Source organism: Electrophorus electricus, chromosome 12 (genome assembly GCF_013358815.1).
Source record: "Electrophorus electricus isolate fEleEle1 chromosome 12, fEleEle1.pri, whole genome shotgun sequence".
Lineage (NCBI taxonomy): Eukaryota > Metazoa > Chordata > Actinopteri > Gymnotiformes > Gymnotidae > Electrophorus > Electrophorus electricus.
Genome location: NC_049546.1, coordinates 5,663,830 through 5,684,599, shown reverse-complemented (window position 1 = coordinate 5,684,599; position 20,770 = coordinate 5,663,830). Strand labels below are relative to the sequence as shown.

The window sequence follows — 20,770 nt, the reverse complement described above, 5'->3', positions numbered from 1 at the left end:
AACGAGGCATTTTCCAATGTAGTGATTAAAATGATGGAGGACGATGGGGATCTCATTCATCTCAGAGCAAGGTGATGGGGGACAGTCCTCTGTGTGTGTGTGTGTGTGTGTGTGTGTGTGTGTGTGTGTGTGTGTGTGTGTGTGTGTGTGTGTGTGTGTGTGTGTGTGTGTGTGTGTGTGTGTGTGTGTGTGTGTGGCTGGTCCAGATCTGGAACGAGCTGTGAAATGGGACTGGCATGTGGAGCTGGACAGGGACCGATGAGCAGGAGGTGCTGCCTACAGGGAGTGATGATCCTTTGACTGTGCTGTGAAAAGACAGCAAACTTTCCTTTTTTGTTTTGTTTTGGTTTTTTTTGCCCGGGATGGTCTCTGACCTTCCACATTCGCGCCGGTCGTGCCGCTTCTTCCTGCCTACCGGCATCGTCCGTGCCCGCCGGTCTGAGCGCAGAGGCTCAACTTTTAATCATTTTAATCGTGTCCCATGCCGAGAGCTCCCTGCATAATTACCGATGTGCAGCGATGCCACGGTGTGGAGCCGGCCGCCTGCGTGCACCAGTGATGCCTACGTCGGGACCCTTCTCCTCCGTTACACAACCGTTCCCTTTTATCAGCCTTTAGTAGCCTCGAGTCACTCAGCAAACCGCTGCTCCACTTTCGCACGCCGGCTGCGGGCAGGCCCCTCTGTGATTTAATTAGAAAGTGAGAGCGGCTCACGCGACGAATAGGGGCTGGCGGCCACGCCTCCGCTCCCCGCAACCCCACCCCCGCTGAGCCTGCTCCGCCTCCCTGTCCCGGCAGCGTTGGCGAACGGGAACGCCGTTCCGCGTCGCTTCCCCTTTCACAGAGCCTCATCTGGAAGGCGGTTTGTGTGTGAAATCCCTCCACGCTGACGATTTTGCTCTGTTTCAATTAACCGTGGCACATTTCTGCTCACCAGATCCCTGACTAATCTCTTTAATACCAACCATGCGCTCAACCAGAGGGCACATCAGTCCTCTCTCCTCAGGAGCCTCCGATCCATCGATTCCTGTTCCAGTCACCCTGACATCCTGCCAATTAACCTCCAGCGATGACCTATAATCTACAACGTGAAGCTGCGCTCAGAACCCACTTCCTCTTCGTGCGACTACATCCTGCGGAGAACTGTCACCTAAATATGACTCGTAACTCCTTTTTTTAAGAGCCTTTGCAGACTTATGTGGTCTTGCCGGCACTTCCGTCTTCGTCTCAAATTAGTAATGTAGGGTGTAATTGCACCATTCCAGCGTGAGACCCTCAGCAACATCTGGATCTAATGAAATTTCGCCTCAGAATCGAGTCAATTGGAATCTTATTGGTCCTGGCTGCCACACACGAGCGTAAAACGCCTTTCTATCAGCGTCTAGACTCCGGCATCTGTCAGGTGAATTTTGATTGGCACCTCCGCGCTTTACTTGAATTCTTGGACGGAAATAGCAGGCTTCCATTTGGATCATCCAATCTAGTCATTCCCTAAGGGAAAAGTGTGGTAGTGAATCATAAATATAATCACCCTTAATTAATAATAATACGGTATCATATGTGAGTGCGTCACACGCGTCACGGGCGTCGTGCTGGCTTTTGCAGCATCCGTGTGCAAAGATGTCTGTCAGTCTCTTGGTTTATGTGCTGTGCTGCACTGTACTCGGTGCCATGGCTTGTGCAGATTATCCCCTGCTTCTGTTTTTGCATCTTTCTAATCATAGAATGTGCAAAGAACTAAGATTCAGATGAAATGCAGAAAGACAGTAATGGTGTTAGACAGCACGCTAGTGTACTCCTACGTAATGGCATCTCCCAGGCTTTTCCATTCAGCTGCAGCCACCCCGTGTTGTGATCAGCGCACATGTTGCTCTGTCAGAGCCGGTTTCCTTCTAACGCCCCACTGAGAAAGAGCGGCATTGTTCTTTTGTGTCGCTTTTCACATTAAAAATATTACATTAGCCCCCTTACGCGTCAGGGCGTCTGTTTCAGGCCTTTTGTTTGTTCTGGCGTCTCACTGGGGAATGAAACGATCCCCAGGGTGGAAACCAAGGGACCGTGGTGTTCACATCACCGGCTGGACCTGCCACACCGTCACGGGCATGTTATTTAACCAAGCAGTGCAGTATGGAGATTTATGCCAGCGTACATACAGTATCTCTGGGGGAGTGTACATGTATGGGTGCATGAGTAACGCGCACTGCTATCACTAGTGCAGATTGCTGGTGAGGAGCTTTAGCATAGTGTTGGTTTTAATCTCTGGTGAAGTCCTTGTCTTCTATCAGTGTAACCACATCACACAAAATCTCCATGTCTTCTCTCAGTGTAACTACAGCACTATCTCATATAGAGACATGGATTTTTTTTGCTTTTGTAAGCATATTAAATGCATTTATTGTTTCAGAGGAAAGGACGTGACTCGAGCTTTAATGCAGTACAAAGCTTTCATCTAATTTGCTGTTACTGCATCTGCTTTTCAATGGAGATAAACGAACAGGGCTTTAAGCTGACAAGTTTATAAAAGCCTATTTTAATTTCAGTGCCTTTTCCCTAAGAATGGCTTCAAAAGAAAAGCGTAATTGAAATCGTATAACAAAACATACTATGACATTCACTTTTGACACAATGAGCTCAGACCACTAAATGTTACCATTCACGACCATTGAAAGAGATCACAATAAAAAAACATGTAACTTTCGCGTGTAAGTTGGATTTGCTTTAAAGGTAGGGCTCCCAGATTAGAGAGAGAGAGGGGAAGGGGAGTGAGAGAGAGAGAGAGAGAGAGAGAGAGAGAGAGAGGGGAATTGAGAGAGGGAGAGAGAGGGAGAGAGAGAGAGAGAGAGGGGAATTGAGAGAGAGTGAGACAGACAGACAGTGGGTGAGAGAGAGAAGGAGAGGGAGTGAGTGGGAGAGAGATAGATAAAGAGAGAGAGAGAGAGGGAGAGAGAGGAATTGAGAGAGGGAGAGAGAGGGAGAGAGAGAGAGAGAGGGGAATTGAGAGAGAGCGAGACAGACAGACAGTGGGTGAGAGAGAGAAGGAGAGGGAGAGAGAGAGAGAGAGAGAGAGAGAGAGAGGGGGGGATTGAGAGAGAGCGAGACAGACAGACAGTGGGTGAGAGAGAGAAGGAGAGGGAGTGAGTGGGAGAGAGATAGATAAAGAGAGAGAGAGAGAGGGAGAGAGAGGAATTGAGAGAGGGAGAGAGAGAGAGAGAGAGGGGAATTGAGAGAGAGCGAGACAGACAGACAGTGGGTGAGAGAGAGAAGGAGAGGGAGTGAGTGGGAGAGAGATAGATAAAGAGAGAGAGAGAGAGGGAGAGAGAGGAATTGAGAGAGGGAGAGAGAGGGAGAGAGAGAGAGAGAGAGGGGAATTGAGAGAGAGCGAGACAGACAGACAGTGGGTGAGAGAGAGAAGGAGAGGGAGAGAGAGAGAGAGAGAGAGAGAGAGGGGGATTGAGAGAGAGCGAGACAGACAGACAGTGGGTGAGAGAGAGAAGGAGAGGGAGTGAGTGGGAGAGAGATAGATAAAGAGAGAGAGAGAGAGGGAGGGAGGGAGGGGGATTGAGAGAGCGCGAGAGAGAGAAGCAGGACTGGGAGGAGGACCGTTCCCAGAGGAAGGCTTCAGTCTGCTGCCGCGGTGCCACGGGTCCGGCTGCCAGACACTCCACCATCACTTTCATCCTCCAGAAGTTGAAATTTGCATAAGAATAAATAATTTTAAGAACAAAAACAACAAAAAACAAAAACAAATCATAAAGAACAAAAAAGTTCCTGGCCATTTAAAGTTCTGGTGATTTATATAATAATACTGCCCCGTGACTGTTAGGCCAAGTCTTGGCCTGACAATCACTTTGAATTGCTTTGGAAGTGACCGGGGGGTGTGGTGGGGACGACTTTCAAAGTGCTTTGATGTGTCAGCAAGTCCGTAGCATAAATCAACACGGTCAGAGCAGGCAGAGGTGGAATATCACCTGACACCGGTGCAGGTGGTCTGAAATGCCAAACACTTTAAGGGAGCTTTAAGGGACTGTTGCTGGGACATTGTTGTTTTTTGTTTGTTTGCGGTTTAAATTATTTTTTTTTTTTTTGCTTAAAATAGTCAAATAGTCACGTGTGTGAAACGAAGCCAGACAGTAAGATTTGTTAGGGGCATGTGTGAGGAGGCCATAGAGCACCGCTGTGCTTGGTTCATGCTCTGAATAGATTATCCGCGTGCATTTGCGTGTGTTCGTTTGTCTGTTGCCCCCCCGATCCGAGCAGCCTCGTTTATTAAGTCACTCTCAGCAAGCACCAGGACGCGCGGATCACTCGTCGCCTCGGTCACGCTAAAGCCGACGTCTTCCCGACTCCGTCTGCTCTTCCGCGGTCAGCGGGCGGGATGCCACTAGCCATTCTCCCGCCGTGCGCATGTTCCCTTGTTCTTCCGTTATGAACGATATAGATGGGATGAACCCATCGCCTGGCGTTCTCCAGGAGCTTGCCGGAGAGACGGCCCCGCAGCATTGCTGGGCCGGGCCGGAGAGCCTTATCTCCGCTCTCCTGACGGAAACACCCCGTTATCCCGACATAGCATCCGACAGAGCAGGGCCGGAGATCCGCTGCAGCCCGTGAGCCGACGGGTGGGGGAAGCGGATAAGCTCATCCCGCTTGACTGCTCTGGGCACTCACGCCTCAAGCCTCCGCGTGCGAACGCGTTTTGTCTTTTTTAGCTGCTGAACCTGTTCATAAACCAGAAAAATGTCTAAGTGCATAGTGCTTCACCTTAAGCATTAAATTCACATTACTGAGGCACGTGGTTTCTTGCCTTCAGTGCCGAGGTTCTTAATGTTTACCTTTTTAGACAAGGGAACAAACAGTTTACAGAGATTATGTAACATTACCGCAATATAAAGATGCCAGTGTGAGTAACCCCTCTCGGGTCGGGGCTAGAAGCTGCTGAGAGGTAATTATAAAAGGAAGTGGGTTAATGCACTCAGGCTTCGAGCGGCGCCAGTTACCGTTAATGAGCAAAGCCGGCGATGCTGGGAGATCCTCTCGACATGAATCAACGTTCCCGAGCGCCCCGGATGACCGGCGCCAAATCAAAACGGGCTTTAAAAAAGGCGTTCCCGTGCCCCACATGGCCCTGTGACCTCCGGGCCGCCTGGTTCGGCCCACTCACACGGCATGCGGCCCGGCCCACCCACAACACGTGGCTCAGCCCACTCACACGACATACGGCACGGCCCACTCACAACACGTGGCTCGGCCCACTCACACGACATACGACACGGCCCACCCACAACACGTGGCTCGGCCCACTCACACGACATACGACACGGCCCACCCACAACACGTGGCTCGGCCCACTCACACGACATACGACACGGCCCACCCACAACACGTGGCTCGGCCCACTCACACGACAACGTCCCCGCTGGCACGCATGATCAATCGACCATGTTTCCCACCTCCAGAACAGATTGATAATCACTCTCAGCCTTCTTTAACAAAAAGACGTTTCGGTTTTAACTTGTGAGTAAACGTAACAAAATTATTTTGCATAAAACAGTTCTCAAATATGATTTCTTCACGCTGATACCTGTAGACGTCTCTTGTAGTTATGTTTAGCAAGTGGTTATTTATCTGCTTGTGCTGTTATGCTCTGGTTGGTGGGTGGATGCTGTGGTTCCAAAGAGAGCTACGTTTAGCTGCTGCATTGATTTTCTAAAAGGTTGCACAGTAGGGGGTCGGAAGCCTGTCAAGCCAGCCTCACACTGCACACATCGCAAAAGCCCAGTTAATTGTGTTTCCAGACACCCAGAAAAGGACGGTGTATGCAAACACGAGTCATGTGTCCAACAAGTTATACTTCTATCCTTATTGTGTTTTTTGGAGCAAAAAAAAAAAAGTTTGGGGGTTGGAGGCAGTACGCGTGTGTGTGTGTGTCTGCGTGTCTGAACGAACTATCTGTATTTATTTATTTATTTATTGTATTATTATTGTTTTTTGATATTGAAATCAGCCCGTCAGATGTGCGGCGCACGGTCGCATCCCACATTCCCATTTGTTCCTGCGTGTTTCTGAGACTCGCCAGCGCCGAGCAGGTACAGTGTTTTGAAATTGGATCTCAGCCACCGCGACGGCGCAGGAGAAATAGAGAGGGGAAAAGAGTGACAGAGTGATCGAAGGATTGACAGATTGATTCACTTAGAGTGACAGCTGGCTGTGCATGAATATGCTGGTGAAACAATGTTTAACTGGATGGAAGGTGGGGGGAGGCACCGGGCAGGCAGGTGGAAGCTGAAGGGGGACATCGTAAGCAAGAGGCTTTGGTTTTCACAAGTCGGCGCCCAAACACACATGGCTTGGGGCAATTCGTCAGCTGTCAACGCTGTTTCCCTCCTCGCGCCGCTTCTCGGGGGTTGGAGCGGAGCTATCTGGGCCAGGAACGTTTCCTCTTCCCCTGCCGTCAGCTCCTAACCGCAGCCAACAGGCAGGCAGACGCTAGCTCTCAGCCCCGCTCCGGCGCCCGGCCCCGTCCGGGCGGCGGGGCGGCAGGATGATGCCCCTTCGGCTGCTGCCCCAGTTTTTTGTCGTTGTTTGTTTGTTTTCTTCGGCGCAGAGTTGGGGCCTGCTTGTGTCATGCCATGCATCTTTGGCCCGCTTGACCCGCTCGCCCGCGCCCCAAAAGGGACGGCGTTTGCACGCGTGGGAACGTTTGCGCTCATCGTTCTATGGCCTTGGAGTTCTTTCTCCTTCACGAGCTGTGTCGGGAAGCCTAGGGGGTTCCCCAGGCCCCTGCCGGGACCATGCCAGAGCTCCTCTAGCCGCGGCGCTGTCAGAAGGCGAGGGACCGAGCGAGGGAGAGGCAGAGACTGGAGCACTAAGTCAGACCCCATGCGGCTCGGGCCGCTCTGGCTTTTAACGTCTCAGTTGTGGCACAAACAAACATCCCGCGGGTGCCAGGAGTTCCGCCGCTCATTAGACATTAATGGTCCGTGAATCCGTTTGTCTTCTGCGTGCGCGTATCTCTCCCCTCCGTCGGTGTGCCTCGCCGTAGTATCAGAGCTGCAGACCGTGGCCCTACGTCCCCGATAAAGCTCCGTGGCCTTGCCGGAGAAGCTCCGGGAGATCATTTCATCTTACACTTGATTGCCAGATAATTATCAGTTAATTATTTAGAGCCTTAAATTAATTTGCTAAAAATAGTCTCTGTGCCTTGTCGTCTCCGCTGGAGATGGTTTCATTATTTCGGCATGTTCCCTTTCCCGGGTCTTGACATGGAATCCACGCAAGATGTATGATCGTGTACCGTAAATATGATTTTCATTTCTATCATGTCTGCACTTAATCTAATCAGAGAGAGCTTCCGCGCATGACAAACGCCCTATTCATAACGTCTGTCCATCCCCTTCTATGGGAAGAACATTCTGCAGCTGACTGCGACTGTTTCCGAGCTATTTATCGCTTGGCACAATTACGTTACGTTACTGTATCGCAGTTTGACATTATGGCACGAGTGTTCAGCTTTACCTCGATTTAGGTCCTTCCGTAAGGGTTGAGTTTTGTGCCGAACGTTACTGGGCATTTCAGTAAGATGAGCACAGAACAAAGGAATCCGTTCTGAGCATGTTTTAATGGGATTCATGGGCTTGTGGAATCTGAAATGATCCCTCACGCCTTCAGCGCTGATTTACCCCACAGCCAGGCCAGGCTGGCACTGAGGATAATGCTACTGAATGAAGCTGTTTCCTGTCCCAGAATTCTGGGAACTACTCTGTAATCAATACTTTCCAGTCCTTACATGTAGCTCTGCTCCTCTCTTCATCTCACCCCCCCCCCGCCCCCACTTGTCTCTTTCATTCATTGAACAAACATAATAATCTTTCAGCATTCGTGTACTGGCTGCAACATCTTGTGAACAAGTTGGCAGCCTGATCAAATTAGTTGCTCTTTTAAAAGTGTTTGGTCCTCATTAGAATATCTGCCATGGCCAAAAAAAGTGATCTGCATCGATTGAGGTGTTTTGTTTTTTTTAAATGTTAAGAGTATTTAAGTGCTTAGCTTGGCTGTCCATTCAGAACGTTTATATCATCCAACAAAACAGAGCATAGCCTCTATTGACATTTAAAGCATCTCGCTGTCTAGAGGCAGACTTCAAAGCCAGCTCAGTGGGGACCACGCTGGAAAATACTCCTGGTCTTGATTAAAAGCATGTTCAAGAGGGACGCATTAACCGCCCTCCCGAGGACGGGTGCGCGCAGGCGCGCTTCAGAGCCTCCTCAGAATTCATCACTTTTAAAGAGGTTAAAGCATTGCAATGTGCCATAACAGCGCTGCCTGCCTGGCCACGCAGCTCACAAGCGCACAGCCCCTTGGCCAAGTCTTCCACATAGCTGCATGATGCAAGATTCCCTGGCTTGCCTAGTCTTTCCTCCCGGGTTGCTGTGAATGCCTCCGTATAGTTAGCGACCCCCTCCCAACACACGCACACACGCGTCTACCTCCCTATCTCTCCCAGAAGAGCCTGCTGTATGCCACTGTGGTTTTCAATTAAAATGAAAAAAAAAAAGCCTGCAGTTGTTCTCATTTCAGCAGCTGTAAGATACAATCACTGGATCCATTTGTGTAATTTGTGTAATCACAGTGCAGTTTGTTAGCAGTGATAAACCTAATTGCTATCAGGTGAAGTCATGCTGAGCAAAGGCTGGAAGAGAAGAGGAACTACCTACACAGCTGGAGGAACAGGAGATGTAGGCTACCCACATTCCCACATTAGCACACCACCCACGCCCATATATGTATACGTGTGTGTGTGTGTGTGTGTGTGTGTGTGTATGCACATTATTTTGGAGTGCTATTCATCGTGCTACATCCTAATTTAATTAAGGAATGTGAATGTGAGATGGGAAAGTCACTCAAATTTCTGCTTTATATAACAAAACAAAAAGATGTTCCTTTCTTCAAGTCACGAATTTATCCTTCTGGGAAGTGGCAGATAGTCAACTACGACGGATCCGGAGCGATGTGCCGAGATGCGGTTATAGCGTGTAGGCCGCCGCGGGTGTGAGCGTGCTGTTCCCACCCGGCACCGAACGCGTGTACCGGCACGCCGTTGACACCGGACCAGCTGACGGCACAAACACAACAGATGACCTTTTGCCGAGCATCCTGAGACGCGCTCCTGCGATGTCCGGATCGTAAACACCCCGCGCTCCCGTTGTCTTCTCTCCGTCAGAGAGACGTTCCAGCAGGTCCTCCAGACCGAGGCCGTGACAACCCTGCCTTCAGGCGCCTGCTAGCCCAGCCAGAATGTTGTCTCTTTAAATTCGTCTGTAGCCAGCGGATATTCAAGCCAAGATGATGTTGAATACTTTAAGACGCCGCTCAGTTCGCTTGGTCCCAAAACCCAAAAGCAACAAGGTATTTCTTTCTTTTTTTTGTTTTTTTTCCTCAGTGGGGGGCTGTGGTTGTACTTTCACTGAGCTGTGGCTTCCCACAGTGGAAAGAGACCCGTGAAGGTCAGCAGCCGTCTCGCTCGCGCGTAAATATTTCATACGCAGGGATGTGGACTAAATCACCGGTGAAATTGACTCCGAATCCCGCTTTTAATTTTTCAAATGAGGAGGGGAGGAGCTGATCCCCGTGCCGATGTGACGGCGCGCCCGATGAGATGCGGGGTCGTACCCTTCTGGCTGCGGGGAGAGGGTGCGATTCAACTACCTGCCACTTTGCCATCACTGTCGACACGTCACGGAGGGGCCGGCGGGGCTGAGTGCAGGGCACAGGGCTTTAATTACGAGCCTGTGTACGGGGGGTGAAATGGCACCCCCAGCAGCGTGGGGGCGGAGCGGGGCTGTGGAATACAGCCTGCTTCCTGCCACGGAGCCTGACGCCGATCGGCATGCAAACCTTACGTGCAGCTGTCGGCTCCTCTCACTGGTAAGAGGTCTGCGAGAATCGGAGATCGGAGGAAGGCCACAGAGCTAAAACATTTCTTTTCCATTTAATTGTTGGTGTGTGCGGGACTGAACGCGTGCGTGCGTGCGTGCGTGTCTGGCTTATGAGCTTTGTGGATTTTTAGATTGGTCTGAGAAAAAGGTTACATATAAAGAGATGCAGAGCTCAGAGAATATGCTCTTCAGCTCTGTGTGTCTCTGTGGTTGTGTCAGACTTCTGCACTATCCACTGCAATGCTGCATCAACCCGCCACGCTGCCTTATTCATTTCAGGCTCAGCAGAAACAATCAATGTGCAGCCTGCACTTGTCCCATTCTTCCTCAAAAAAATGCGTGTATCAGCACAAAAGTGTATCCATTCCTTTCCTCTCCATACACTGCCATGCCTCACCATTCTACAAAAACGGGTAATCGGAATCTTAGCCCTCATCAACTTCATTGCCACACTTGCGTTCCTCCATTCTCCCATTCGCTGAAAGGGTTTCAGCCGTTGCTCTTATAATTAATGTTCAAATCATTGCACACTGGGCTTAAATTTCAGTCAATGATGGACCATTAATCAGAAGATTGCTCTCTAAAATCCCACCATTTTCCTAACGAGATCTGAACGGGGAAAGTTTATGATTTGTTCAGACGCTGATTGCTTAGGCAGATGCACAATAAGGCATAATTACACGTGGAGGAGTCATGGGCGATGCTAGCTGACAGTCGTGACTGTGCTGACAGCGTTCAGCGGCTGACAGCGCCACCACGCAGGAAGAGCGAGCCTGCCAGTGGCATGCCACTGATCTCCATCCAAGGTGTTGTGTTAATTACTTTGGATCCTGTCCAGAAATCCTCAAAGAGTTCCGCCGTGCCGTGACATTCAATTTGGTCCAATTTTAATTATTTTCACTGTGTGAAATGAACCGGCCTTTTTTTTTTATTGTTTTCTTCTCCCATTACAGACACAACAAACAGTTATTGAGGTGGAAGGCATGTGAGCTCGCACCAATGGCCGTATTATACTTATGTGTGCGCCTGCAGGTCAGTATACTACGTTTCTTGTATGATTAGGGGAGCGTTTTGCTCAGCCTTGCAGTTCTCAGTTCTCACTCGTCTACATGACCGCTTTTTCATGTCACGGATGGTCATGTGCTGTAACCTTTACCGTGAACGGTGCTCGCCGTGGCTGAGCCTTTCTTAGCAGGGTTTATGTCGAGGACATTAGGAGTCAGACGGAGGTACCGGTGATGCGCGTTAACTTTGAGCAGGTGAATTTACAGCAGCGAATTCTCAAGTGCGATCCCATTTTGTTTCCCGATCACCGCAACAGATCAGATCCCGGCCCACCTCCTCCTGGCTCAGAAACACAGAGTGCATCGCCGTCGCAAAAACGCCAGCCATGTTCCCTCCCTCCTGTCCACATCTGGTCAGCGGCCATCCGGATCGCCCGAACCGGCTGACCACATCAGAGCTGATTATCATTTCCTCCTCCTTCCCTCTCTCTCTCCCCCTCCTCTCTCCTTTCACCTTCCCCGTCTGCCTTTCGGCAGAGGCCATTAGTGCGCCACAAATCCGCCCCGACAAACCTGACGCCTACACACCTTTCCAGGCCCACCTCTCTAAAGCCGGAGCGAGAGGTCCTGACTGCTAGACTGTTAAGCACACAGGCCAGTGACTGGCAAGCCTTCCAGTCCAGCTTGGCCCACGGGGCCGGACCGGCGGCGCGTGCGGATTGGCTGGGAGGCTCCGGCGCTGGGGTGAGAGGATAAAGCTGATCCTCGCTAAAAGCGGCCTGGCCGCACAGCTCCAGGCGCAGCTCCGAGACACACAGGAAAGCATTAGATAAACATTAATGGAAGTGGGTTAGGGAAGATTTATTAAGCAGGCCTTTTTGGCCATGCCTAAGGGATCGCACACCATTTTATTAACTCTCGCACGCACAAAGGTAAACAGAGCTGGTAATTTATGGCAGGCCTTACCTGTGGCTGCGGCGGAATCTGCTTTCAGGACCGGGAAAGTCTTTGTTACACTCTGGCTAGGAATTCAAATGACATTTTGTTAGCTAAATTGTGGAATTATAGCAGGATATATGTAGTGGGAAAATGTAGTGGAAAAGAGATTATGCAGTTATTTTGCACTACCATGTTGAGTAGTTAACATGTGTAACCTGTCCATATGGAATTCACCAACTCCCATAGATGTGTTCTTAAACATGATAACCCAGACAGATTGTATCTGCTCCTCAGTGTGTGTGAAATAAAGCACTTTGTGGAGAGAGTTTGTGTTCTCTTAACCCTTTAAAGACAGATGGGGGAATGAATCTAAATTGGCAAGCCCTGTTTGCTTTGAAGTAGTAAATGGATACACCTGTATCTACTTAACTCGTTGTGTGTGTGTGTGTGTGTGTGTGTGTGTGTGTGTGTCTGTCTGTTTAGGGGGCAGGAGAGGAGTGAGACAGGGAGTGGGAGACAGGCGATGGAGAGATGTTGTTTCAGAAAGATGTGAGCTGCCACTGTTGTAGGACAATGCTTGTCAGCATCTGTCAGTGTGACACTTCTTTGATGTGGAAATAAGAGACAAGCTTGGCCCAGTTGGTCTCCAGTGCGGCAGTGTGGGTATGCAATGAAACACACACACGCACAGTGGCACTTTACTCGCCTATTCCTGTCTTTTTCACACCAGTGGTTCAGTCCATACTAGCTCCTTTTCCCTGCTAAAGACTCAGACCCATGTTAAATACCCCTGAAAAAAGCTCAGGTGCAGTCACTACAACAAAGTAAGTGATTCTGGGATTTGCCAGTGGATGCTGTGGATCAGTGATAGCACGCATAGCTTTATGTGCAGATAGAGGTAAAGTGCGATACCGTTACTTGATGCACAGAACATATCTTTGGTTGCATCTTTGGTGATATTGAGTGTCACATGCCTGAATAATAGAATCATATTTGCATTTCACATATATAACAGACTGCCTGGTTAAATGGCGGTGTTTTGTATCTTAAGAGTTTAGTTTGGTTTGTTTTGTTCGGAGAAAGTTTGTCTGAGTGTGTGTAGTTGACGAGAGCGGGTGTGCTCCATGCATTTCCAGCGAGCAGTGAGAACATATCAGTGGCAGGAGCTGTCATTAACCATTCAGAGAAAGGACATGTCTTGGTGTGCTCAGTAAATTACACGCTTCTCCGGGGCTCCACACGCGCTGACCCTGCCCTCAGTGCAAAGAGCGACAGAACAATGACTGCAATCAACTGCTCCTTACCGCTCCTGGTCTCGGCCCCCGAGACTCTGAAATGCTTCTCTCTCCCTCATCGTCCGTGGCTATTAGTGCGCCATGAGCCGAAGCGGGTACTGAAAGGCAGCGTTGGCCTCCCCGGCGTGCACTCGCCTAACTGCGCAGCGTTTCCAGGTGCCTGCTCGTTCTACCTTAACCGCGCTCCCTCGCACGGCTTCTCCAAGTACTCCCGCGAGCAGTACGAGAAGCTCTCTACCATGCACAAGAACATGCAGAAGCTCTACGAGAGTCTGGGGAGCTACTTCGCCTTCGACCCCCACACCATCAGCATCGAGGACTTTTTCGGGGACCTGGCCAACTTCCGCACCCTCTTCATGGTGAGTGCATTAGCCGCCGTGTTCTTCCTTCTCTCATCTTCCTCTTCCTTCCTGCCTCTCTGCCGGACTTTAAAAGCGCTCGTAAACGCATTACCGTCCTCCGTGCACGGCCCTTCTCCCCACAGAGCTCTGTACAGCTGAATGAAAACGGAGTGTACACTCCTCACCTCAGATTAAGTGTCGAATAGCGGTTTGCTCCTTTCCAGTCGGTTCTACTTTACAGGTGTCTGTTCTAAAAGCTTCTTCTAATAGACTGTGATAATGGGTAGATTTTCCCTTTTTTTTCCCTCTTCATCAGTCCATTATCCTAAGCAGGGACTTCCTGATGTAGCCTGCCTTAAGAGTGGGTGAATTAACCTATTTTATCACCCTTGATACAGAAATTTCCCTGACAGCCTGGTTAGCCCATGGAAGAATGAGCCTATGTGGCAGATTAAAGCGTACGTAAACTGCTGAGAATGGAATGTATAATGTATCACTGGGCATGTACCTTCCATGCTGATAAAAGAAGCCCCACAAGCTTCTTATCCTTTAAACGCATTAGCGTACAGCAGCGTGTGTCTGAAATCTAGAGTGGTCCCTCTTCGAGGCCCTGACTCGGTTTTAGGCAGGGTTTGGTGAGCTATGTGAGCTTCAAGTCCTGCCACACCGATCTTTTAACACCTGTTATCATCTATGTTTAATGCATTTGGGAGTCTGGGCCTTTTAAAATATTTAAGGTCCTTAAAGTAAATGGCTTGGACTGACCATTTTAAGTATTTATGTTCATTTGATCTATTTTTATGGACATGTGATTTTTTTTTTTTTTTACATGCCATTAGGATCTGCTCCGTAATATACATTTGTTTAACTGCAAAACATTCAAATGTTCGATTTGATTGAACATTTAGCAAAGTTCCATTTGCAAAGAAATGTAGCTCTTGCTGTTACACAGACACGCGGTGATTTGGGGTAAATCAGGAGACATAAGGGTGGTACAGCCATTAACGCTTCCAAATGATGCCAAGCCGTACTCCGGGGGAAAAATAATTCCCTAAACATTCATTTAAGTGTTTCCGTACCACATATCTTAACTTTTACTAGCTTAGGGGTCGGAGGGGGATTAAATGTGTCGGTGAAGACATTATGTCCAGGAGGTATGTTCAAAGTCTCCTAAATCCATTCCAGTGAACGGTATTTACGACTTGTCAGAGCACCATAGCCCCTCCCCCCCACCTTTCTGATCAAAGTCTAGCGACGAGGCACTCCCTCGAGGACTCTGCTCTGCATGGCTATGAAAAAAAAAGGAATGTGCGAAAATAAATTAATTTTCCAAGCAAATCGCTCTTCATGAATATGTGACGAATGATTTGAAAGTTCAGTGCTGCATGGGCGAGAAAGCGCCCGGTCCGGCTGCACGGAGCCGCACGGACACTCCCGCTGCATTAGGCCTTCGTGTGACCGATGGTGCCGTGACCCAGGCTCTTCTCGCAGTGGCCTTTTGCTTCTGCTCTTGATCTCTCTGGGTTTTTTCAAACACTCTAGACCCACTTCTCTTATTTTATAAGGATCCAGGGCTATAATGAAGCTTGCTTGGCTATGGCTGGCAGTATATGAGTGAGCTCTGGTTGTATGTATTGAGAATGTGTCAGGCACATATTTATCAAACACACACACACACGTGTGTGTGTGTGTGTGTGTGTGTGTGTGTGTGTATATGTATGTGTACACACACATATATATATATATAACATAATTTATTTTAGGCTCATATACCAGAGTGCTGACCCAGGATCATGGGCAAATGGATATTGTCATTCTTTGGCAGGGAGGTTATTAGCTAAGAAAATTCATATTCATGATAGACACCTCATTAAATTCTCTGATTGATTTTCCTTGACACTCCTTCAGCCATAACATATTTACAGTCATCGCATCATCGTTTTGAGTCATCCAGACATAAGCATTTATCATCAGATATGACCGGTATTGGGGAATGTTAAATTGTCTGAATGACGTATCTGTTTTATAGAAAAACAGCCTGTCAGTTCTGATGAAACGCACGCACAGAAACACGCACAGAAACACGCACACACGCGCGCGCGCACACACATTTTAAAAAATAAATTAACTAACTGCTTTTCTTTTTTTCGGTATCTGTGAGAGTCAAGTTTGGTGCACGTGGAGGTTATCCCAACATCCCATCCGTTCCTTTTGATGTGCCGTGACGTTTGAAGTGCTAAAGAGAAGAGTGCGTGCGACGGGAAGAAGGCGAGAGGAGGAGCGAATCCCAATCCTGCATGTAATCCGTACCACGGGCTATGGATGAATATCACTATATTAATGACTTATCAGAGAGCACCAGATGGGGGATGAACCAACAGACTCGCTCGTTAATTGACTGCGCCACTGATTAGCCTAATAATGTAGGGAGAAATCGCAGAGCTTAGACGCAGCGCCGTGGCTATGACTCAGCCATCGAGCCGGGCACCTCGCGCGGTGCAGCCGCGGGCTGGTGTGCGGGCGTAGTGCGGGGACGTTAACGGGTTGGTGATGGAGACTGTGGTCTAGCATCATGTCACCCCCTCTGCAACAGCTCTGCGCCAGAGGCCGCACGCCCTGCCTCTGGCCTGCATCGTCGGCGTGCTTGCCGGGATGAATCGTTGAGTTATTGGTCGCCATCTTCCGTTCTTGATCGATGTCGCGCAAATCGCTGCCTTATTGAAGAGAGCCGGTTGCGTTTGAATTTTTAAACGCAACCCAGCGTCCCTGCTTTAATCACTAACGGAAACGTTAATATTTGGATAGAGAGCTGAAATATGGCGGGAGGAAATTTCCTCCATGTGGGTCAGAACGCTCCCCCCCCTCCATTTACATTGCTAGTTGTTCTGAACATTCCTTCTGCAACCTGAATGCAATCACAACAAGCCTTTTCTCTCTGAATGGTAGAACCTCACACACCTGTTTGAGATGCACCGCAGGAGACCAGGAGCATGCGAAAGAAATATATACACGCAGGTGTCCAGAACATCCAACCGGTGCTCGTGAATTATTGACACGGTGGCCGCCAGAAATGGAATTCTGCACCTGTCCGTACTGGCTGCGGGGCCGAGCCGCTCTGATGAGAGGCCCTGCCAAAGTGCCCTCCGCGGCAGGAAGCCTGTGGTGAGATGTCCTGCCGTGCGCTCTGCCTAGCCAGTTGCGCACCCCCCGACGGCTCGCTGGAGGCGGTCCATCCGCCGGTGTCGTTTGGCAGGCCGGCGTACGCGAGCAAAGCCCCCGATAAATGCGGCTCCCTTCGGAAAATCCATCCGCGCCACAGACCTGGTCCTGCCACCATGAGAGGAAAGAGACGAACAAGCAAGCAGCAGGACCTCGCGAGACGTGCTGTTTTCACCGCCGCATGAAAGCCATTCTGAAGTTTAGGAGGATTCACGCTGAGAAGATCCAGTTTGCCATGCTAACAGTGCTATACCCTCTGCATTTGAATTAGTGATAGTAGAGAAATTAATAGGCTTTAATTAGCATATGGATGGGAGTCTTCAACCCAAGCGTGGCTGACGTCCAACCCTATATCTCTGAAATGTTTGAACATTTCGGCTTGTCCTCTAAAGACAAGCAGAAAGACAGACAGAGGACTATCTTCATCAACAAGAAGCTGTTTTTAAGCATCCCTCCCTGAGTAGACTAATTAAGCAAAAGAGTTTTAAGGGAAGCTTTTCCCTCTCTAATCAGCTTTCTTAATGAGTTTGGATTATTTAGTGTGCAAACACAATTATCTGACCTAATTTGCCTTAACGTATCGATTAGTGGCCACCGCTGACAACCTGAGGACTTCCTGGGGATTTCAGTTTGTCCTGTTTGTTCCGTCATTTGTCTTTTCTCCAGAAAATTTGCTCGCTGAGGAAAAAGTTTGATCAAGCTGGGAATCGTTTGGTTTGTTTCATTTTTTGAAGAGCTCGTTTGTGTGTTTATTTTTAACTTTTTCTTGATATTAGGGTTGGTTTCTCCCCCTCGTCTTCCTTCTCTTTATCGTTCAGCAGCACCGACGGGCCGGAGGTGCTTGGGGGGTCCCCGAGTGCATGCGTGGATGAAAGCAATAACTACCATCACAGCGATTACCAAATCAACAGGGCACAGTAGTACCCGTGCAACGCTAGAGTCGCCCTAACTTTCCCAGCTGATGTTCGGAGTTCCACTCCTGTCAGTATGTTGGGATAATCCTCGTGGCTACTTTTGAAAACCATCACCAGAGCATTCGCGTCTGAGGTGGCAGATTGTGAGATGTGGAGATTGTGGAATGTGAGATGTTTCGGTTCCCTGTGGACTCTCGGCGCGAGCAGGCGATGAGGGTCCTCAGGCAGGAGGGTTTACCTCCGCTCACGCCCGTCGAGTGGTGACTTGACCCCAGGGTGGTCGTTATTTGCGTGAGGTCATCACAGACATAGCAGAAATGTTTGTGCCTACAGACCTACGCGCAAACCTGCATATGCCAAAAAAGGGGACTTACAAAAGACAAAATGAGTGTCATTTTTTTGTCTTATTTGGGCTTTGATTTGTTTAGAAAACCATCCAAGGGTTGTAAGCGACATTAACGAAGCATCCTGTCTGAGACAAACTCTGAACATAGAAGAGCCACTGTCAGTCACTCTGTTAGTGCATTCCAGTCAGGTACTGATGCACAAGTTGTTTTGGCATCCCTAAACCCAACCTTTAGGTGTGAGAATCGTTTGGGGTGCCAGCTCCTGTTCAGTGGTAATATGTTGTGGCCTTTGTGTTAGTTTTAGATGGCACTGATGTATTGCGTTTGACAGCGCAGACTGCGGCGTTGGTTGGGAAGTTGACGTTGAGAGGCTTTGAGAATGTGTCAGGGATTTGTTTATCTTATGGAAAGCTTCTAAACTGTAGGACTCAATTAAGAAAATTGATAAGATCATAAACACTGCCCTGGGCAGAACACAAACAGTGCATACAAAAGAGAAAAAGCACATTTGTTGCCATGGCAATTAGAATTTTTGCATGTTTGATCAGAATAAGATAATTATGTTGTGTAATCGTGTTTGCAATCAGAATTGCTTGTTTGTTTATTAAAAAAAAAAAAAAAAAAGTGGCAACAGGAATAATTTTATGGCTATGAATACATTTTCCAAAGGGAAAATGAGAGGACAGGACATATGCCTGCACCTGACCAAAGGCTGAGAGATGATCATTACGTGATTAAAACTGAAAAGCCAAAGACTAGTAGAGGCTTCTTTTCTATAATTTCAGTTCATGGCTCAAGCTTCCAATCACTGCGTCACGTCTGGGTTTATCTCTTGCTCTCTCTCTCTCTCTCTCTCTCTCTCTCTCTCTCTCTCTCTCTCTCTCTCTCTCTCTCTCTCTCTCTCTCGCTCTCTCTTTTTCTCATCTTTATCTCTCTCTCTCTCTCTCTCTCTCTTTTTTTCTATTTCTCCATCAAGGATCCAATGACCATTGCTATTGACCTTTCAGATAACTCCACTGCAGACTGCTATTGCAGGGGCTGTTCTTCTTCCTCTTTCTACGCCTTCATCATAATCCCCCCACCAGGGATGCTGAGCCCTGCGTGCATGGGTGAGACAGGACACATAGGGGAGTGACGTCATTACATCGACGCGCGCGCCCGCGAAGCAGGCCGCCCGCGCTCGCCTCTGAAGGAGGAAGGAGGAGTTGTGCGGTTATACCTTCTCCTTGTCCTCCTCTCACTCTCCCCATCCCCCGCCCTGCGTCCCCGCGCCCCGGGCATGTCTCCAACCGCTGCTCTACTCTCTGTTGCCTCATCCATCCTGACACCTCCGTGACATTTAAGAGAGTGGAGGGTGGGGAAGAGTCAGGTTTCTCGCCCTGCGCCCACAGCTTCACCACACTCTCGCCTCGGATCAGCGCAGGCACGTTGCGCGCACCCGTGGAGCAGGCTCTCGGTCGCATGGTCGTCTCCGGCGTTTGTAAAGTTTTATCTCGATAAGGGTCTCAAACAATACCTGTTTTGTCTCTCCCCCCACCCCCCCAACACTCTGTCTGCTCTCTCCTTTTCAGCCTCAATCTCTCTCTCTCTCTGTCAACAGCGCACAACAGTTTCTGACTGAAGTGGCCGATCGCTTTCACACTCTCGGCCCATAAACGCTGAGTGCCTGCGATAAGCTCAGCGCGGCAGCTCACTGCTGTCGTGCGGCTATTGTGCGGCTATTGTGTGCGTTTTCACCACAGCGTATTCCCGACTGCATTCTTCCACTGGCATGTGGAGTGTTTGTCATTGTAGAGTGATGGAGGTCCCCTAGTTTAGTCCCGCGTCTCCAGTGGACGCCTCACGCTGGAGAACTGTGAGCAGCAGCACAGCTAAAGTCTGCCTCTCTCTCTCTCTCTCTCTCTCTCTCTCTCTCTCTCTCTCTCCCTCCCAGGACGCCATGAAGGAAAATCACAAAAAGAGGGAGATGGAGGAGAAAGTGAAAAGGGCCAAGATGGCAAAGGAGAAAGCCGAGCGTGAAAAGCAGGAGCGTCAGCAGAAGAAGAAGCAGCTGATCGACATGAACAAAGGTATGGCAGGCCCACGGCCTCCAGTGCTGGGGTGGGCAGGGCTTGGCTGCGGGTGGGACTGGGACCGAACCGAGCTGGGCCAGACTGGGCTATCGGGGTCCGCCATAGAGCTGTACTTCACCCGTGAGCAACTGCGCACGTCTCACCCTTCTCAGACGCACAGAATAACCTGGCATGTCAGGTAACAGCAGCTACAGCTGAGGGTCACCTGTAAGGATGGGCAAGTCCGATTGGCTGAGCACCAAGCTAAGGTTCAGCCTTCAGAAGGTGCCTCAGGGCCCATAACAGTATGAGTCATGGGAAGCATCGCAGCCACATCTACCTTTGTAAAGGCGGTGATGTTTGCACCACGTTGCTAATGATGGCCACAAGACAAAGCCCCAAAGTGTCAAGCGCACCGCTGAAGTCTCGTTAATATTTTACATCAAAGCGCTGCAGCACTTGTGCGATAATGACACGAGTTATTCATCCAAGTATGATGTGTTGTAACATTGACTGTAAGAGTCTTTAATGAGGTCCAAGTGGTCGTAAAACAAATGCTGGCGTCTTCTTGGTCAGATACGTCTTTATAACTGTATTTACAATTACGCAATAGCTTGTTATGATTGCAGTACTAAGTAATTATGCGTATCCTAGTGACTGCCATTGTTGAACTAATAGAAGTTACATACAGTACGAGACAACTCCTTTAAAAGTGTTTACTGCAATTA

General features: G+C 49.2%; 1 protein-coding gene across 9 annotated transcripts in view; it reads left to right on the top strand.

The window, feature by feature from the left end:
- diaph2 (diaphanous-related formin 2) overlaps positions 1 to 20,770 on the top strand; it is a 333,658-nt gene that overhangs the window by 263,690 nt on the left and 49,198 nt on the right. For all 9 annotated transcript variants that reach the window (XM_027028176.2, XM_027028101.2, XM_027027635.2 and 6 more), the window contains 2 exons: positions 13,365 to 13,529; positions 19,925 to 20,060. In XM_027028176.2, coding sequence (XP_026883977.2) covers positions 13,365 to 13,529; positions 19,925 to 20,060 — 301 coding nt within the window. The remainder of the gene's footprint in view (positions 1 to 13,364; positions 13,530 to 19,924; positions 20,061 to 20,770) is intronic.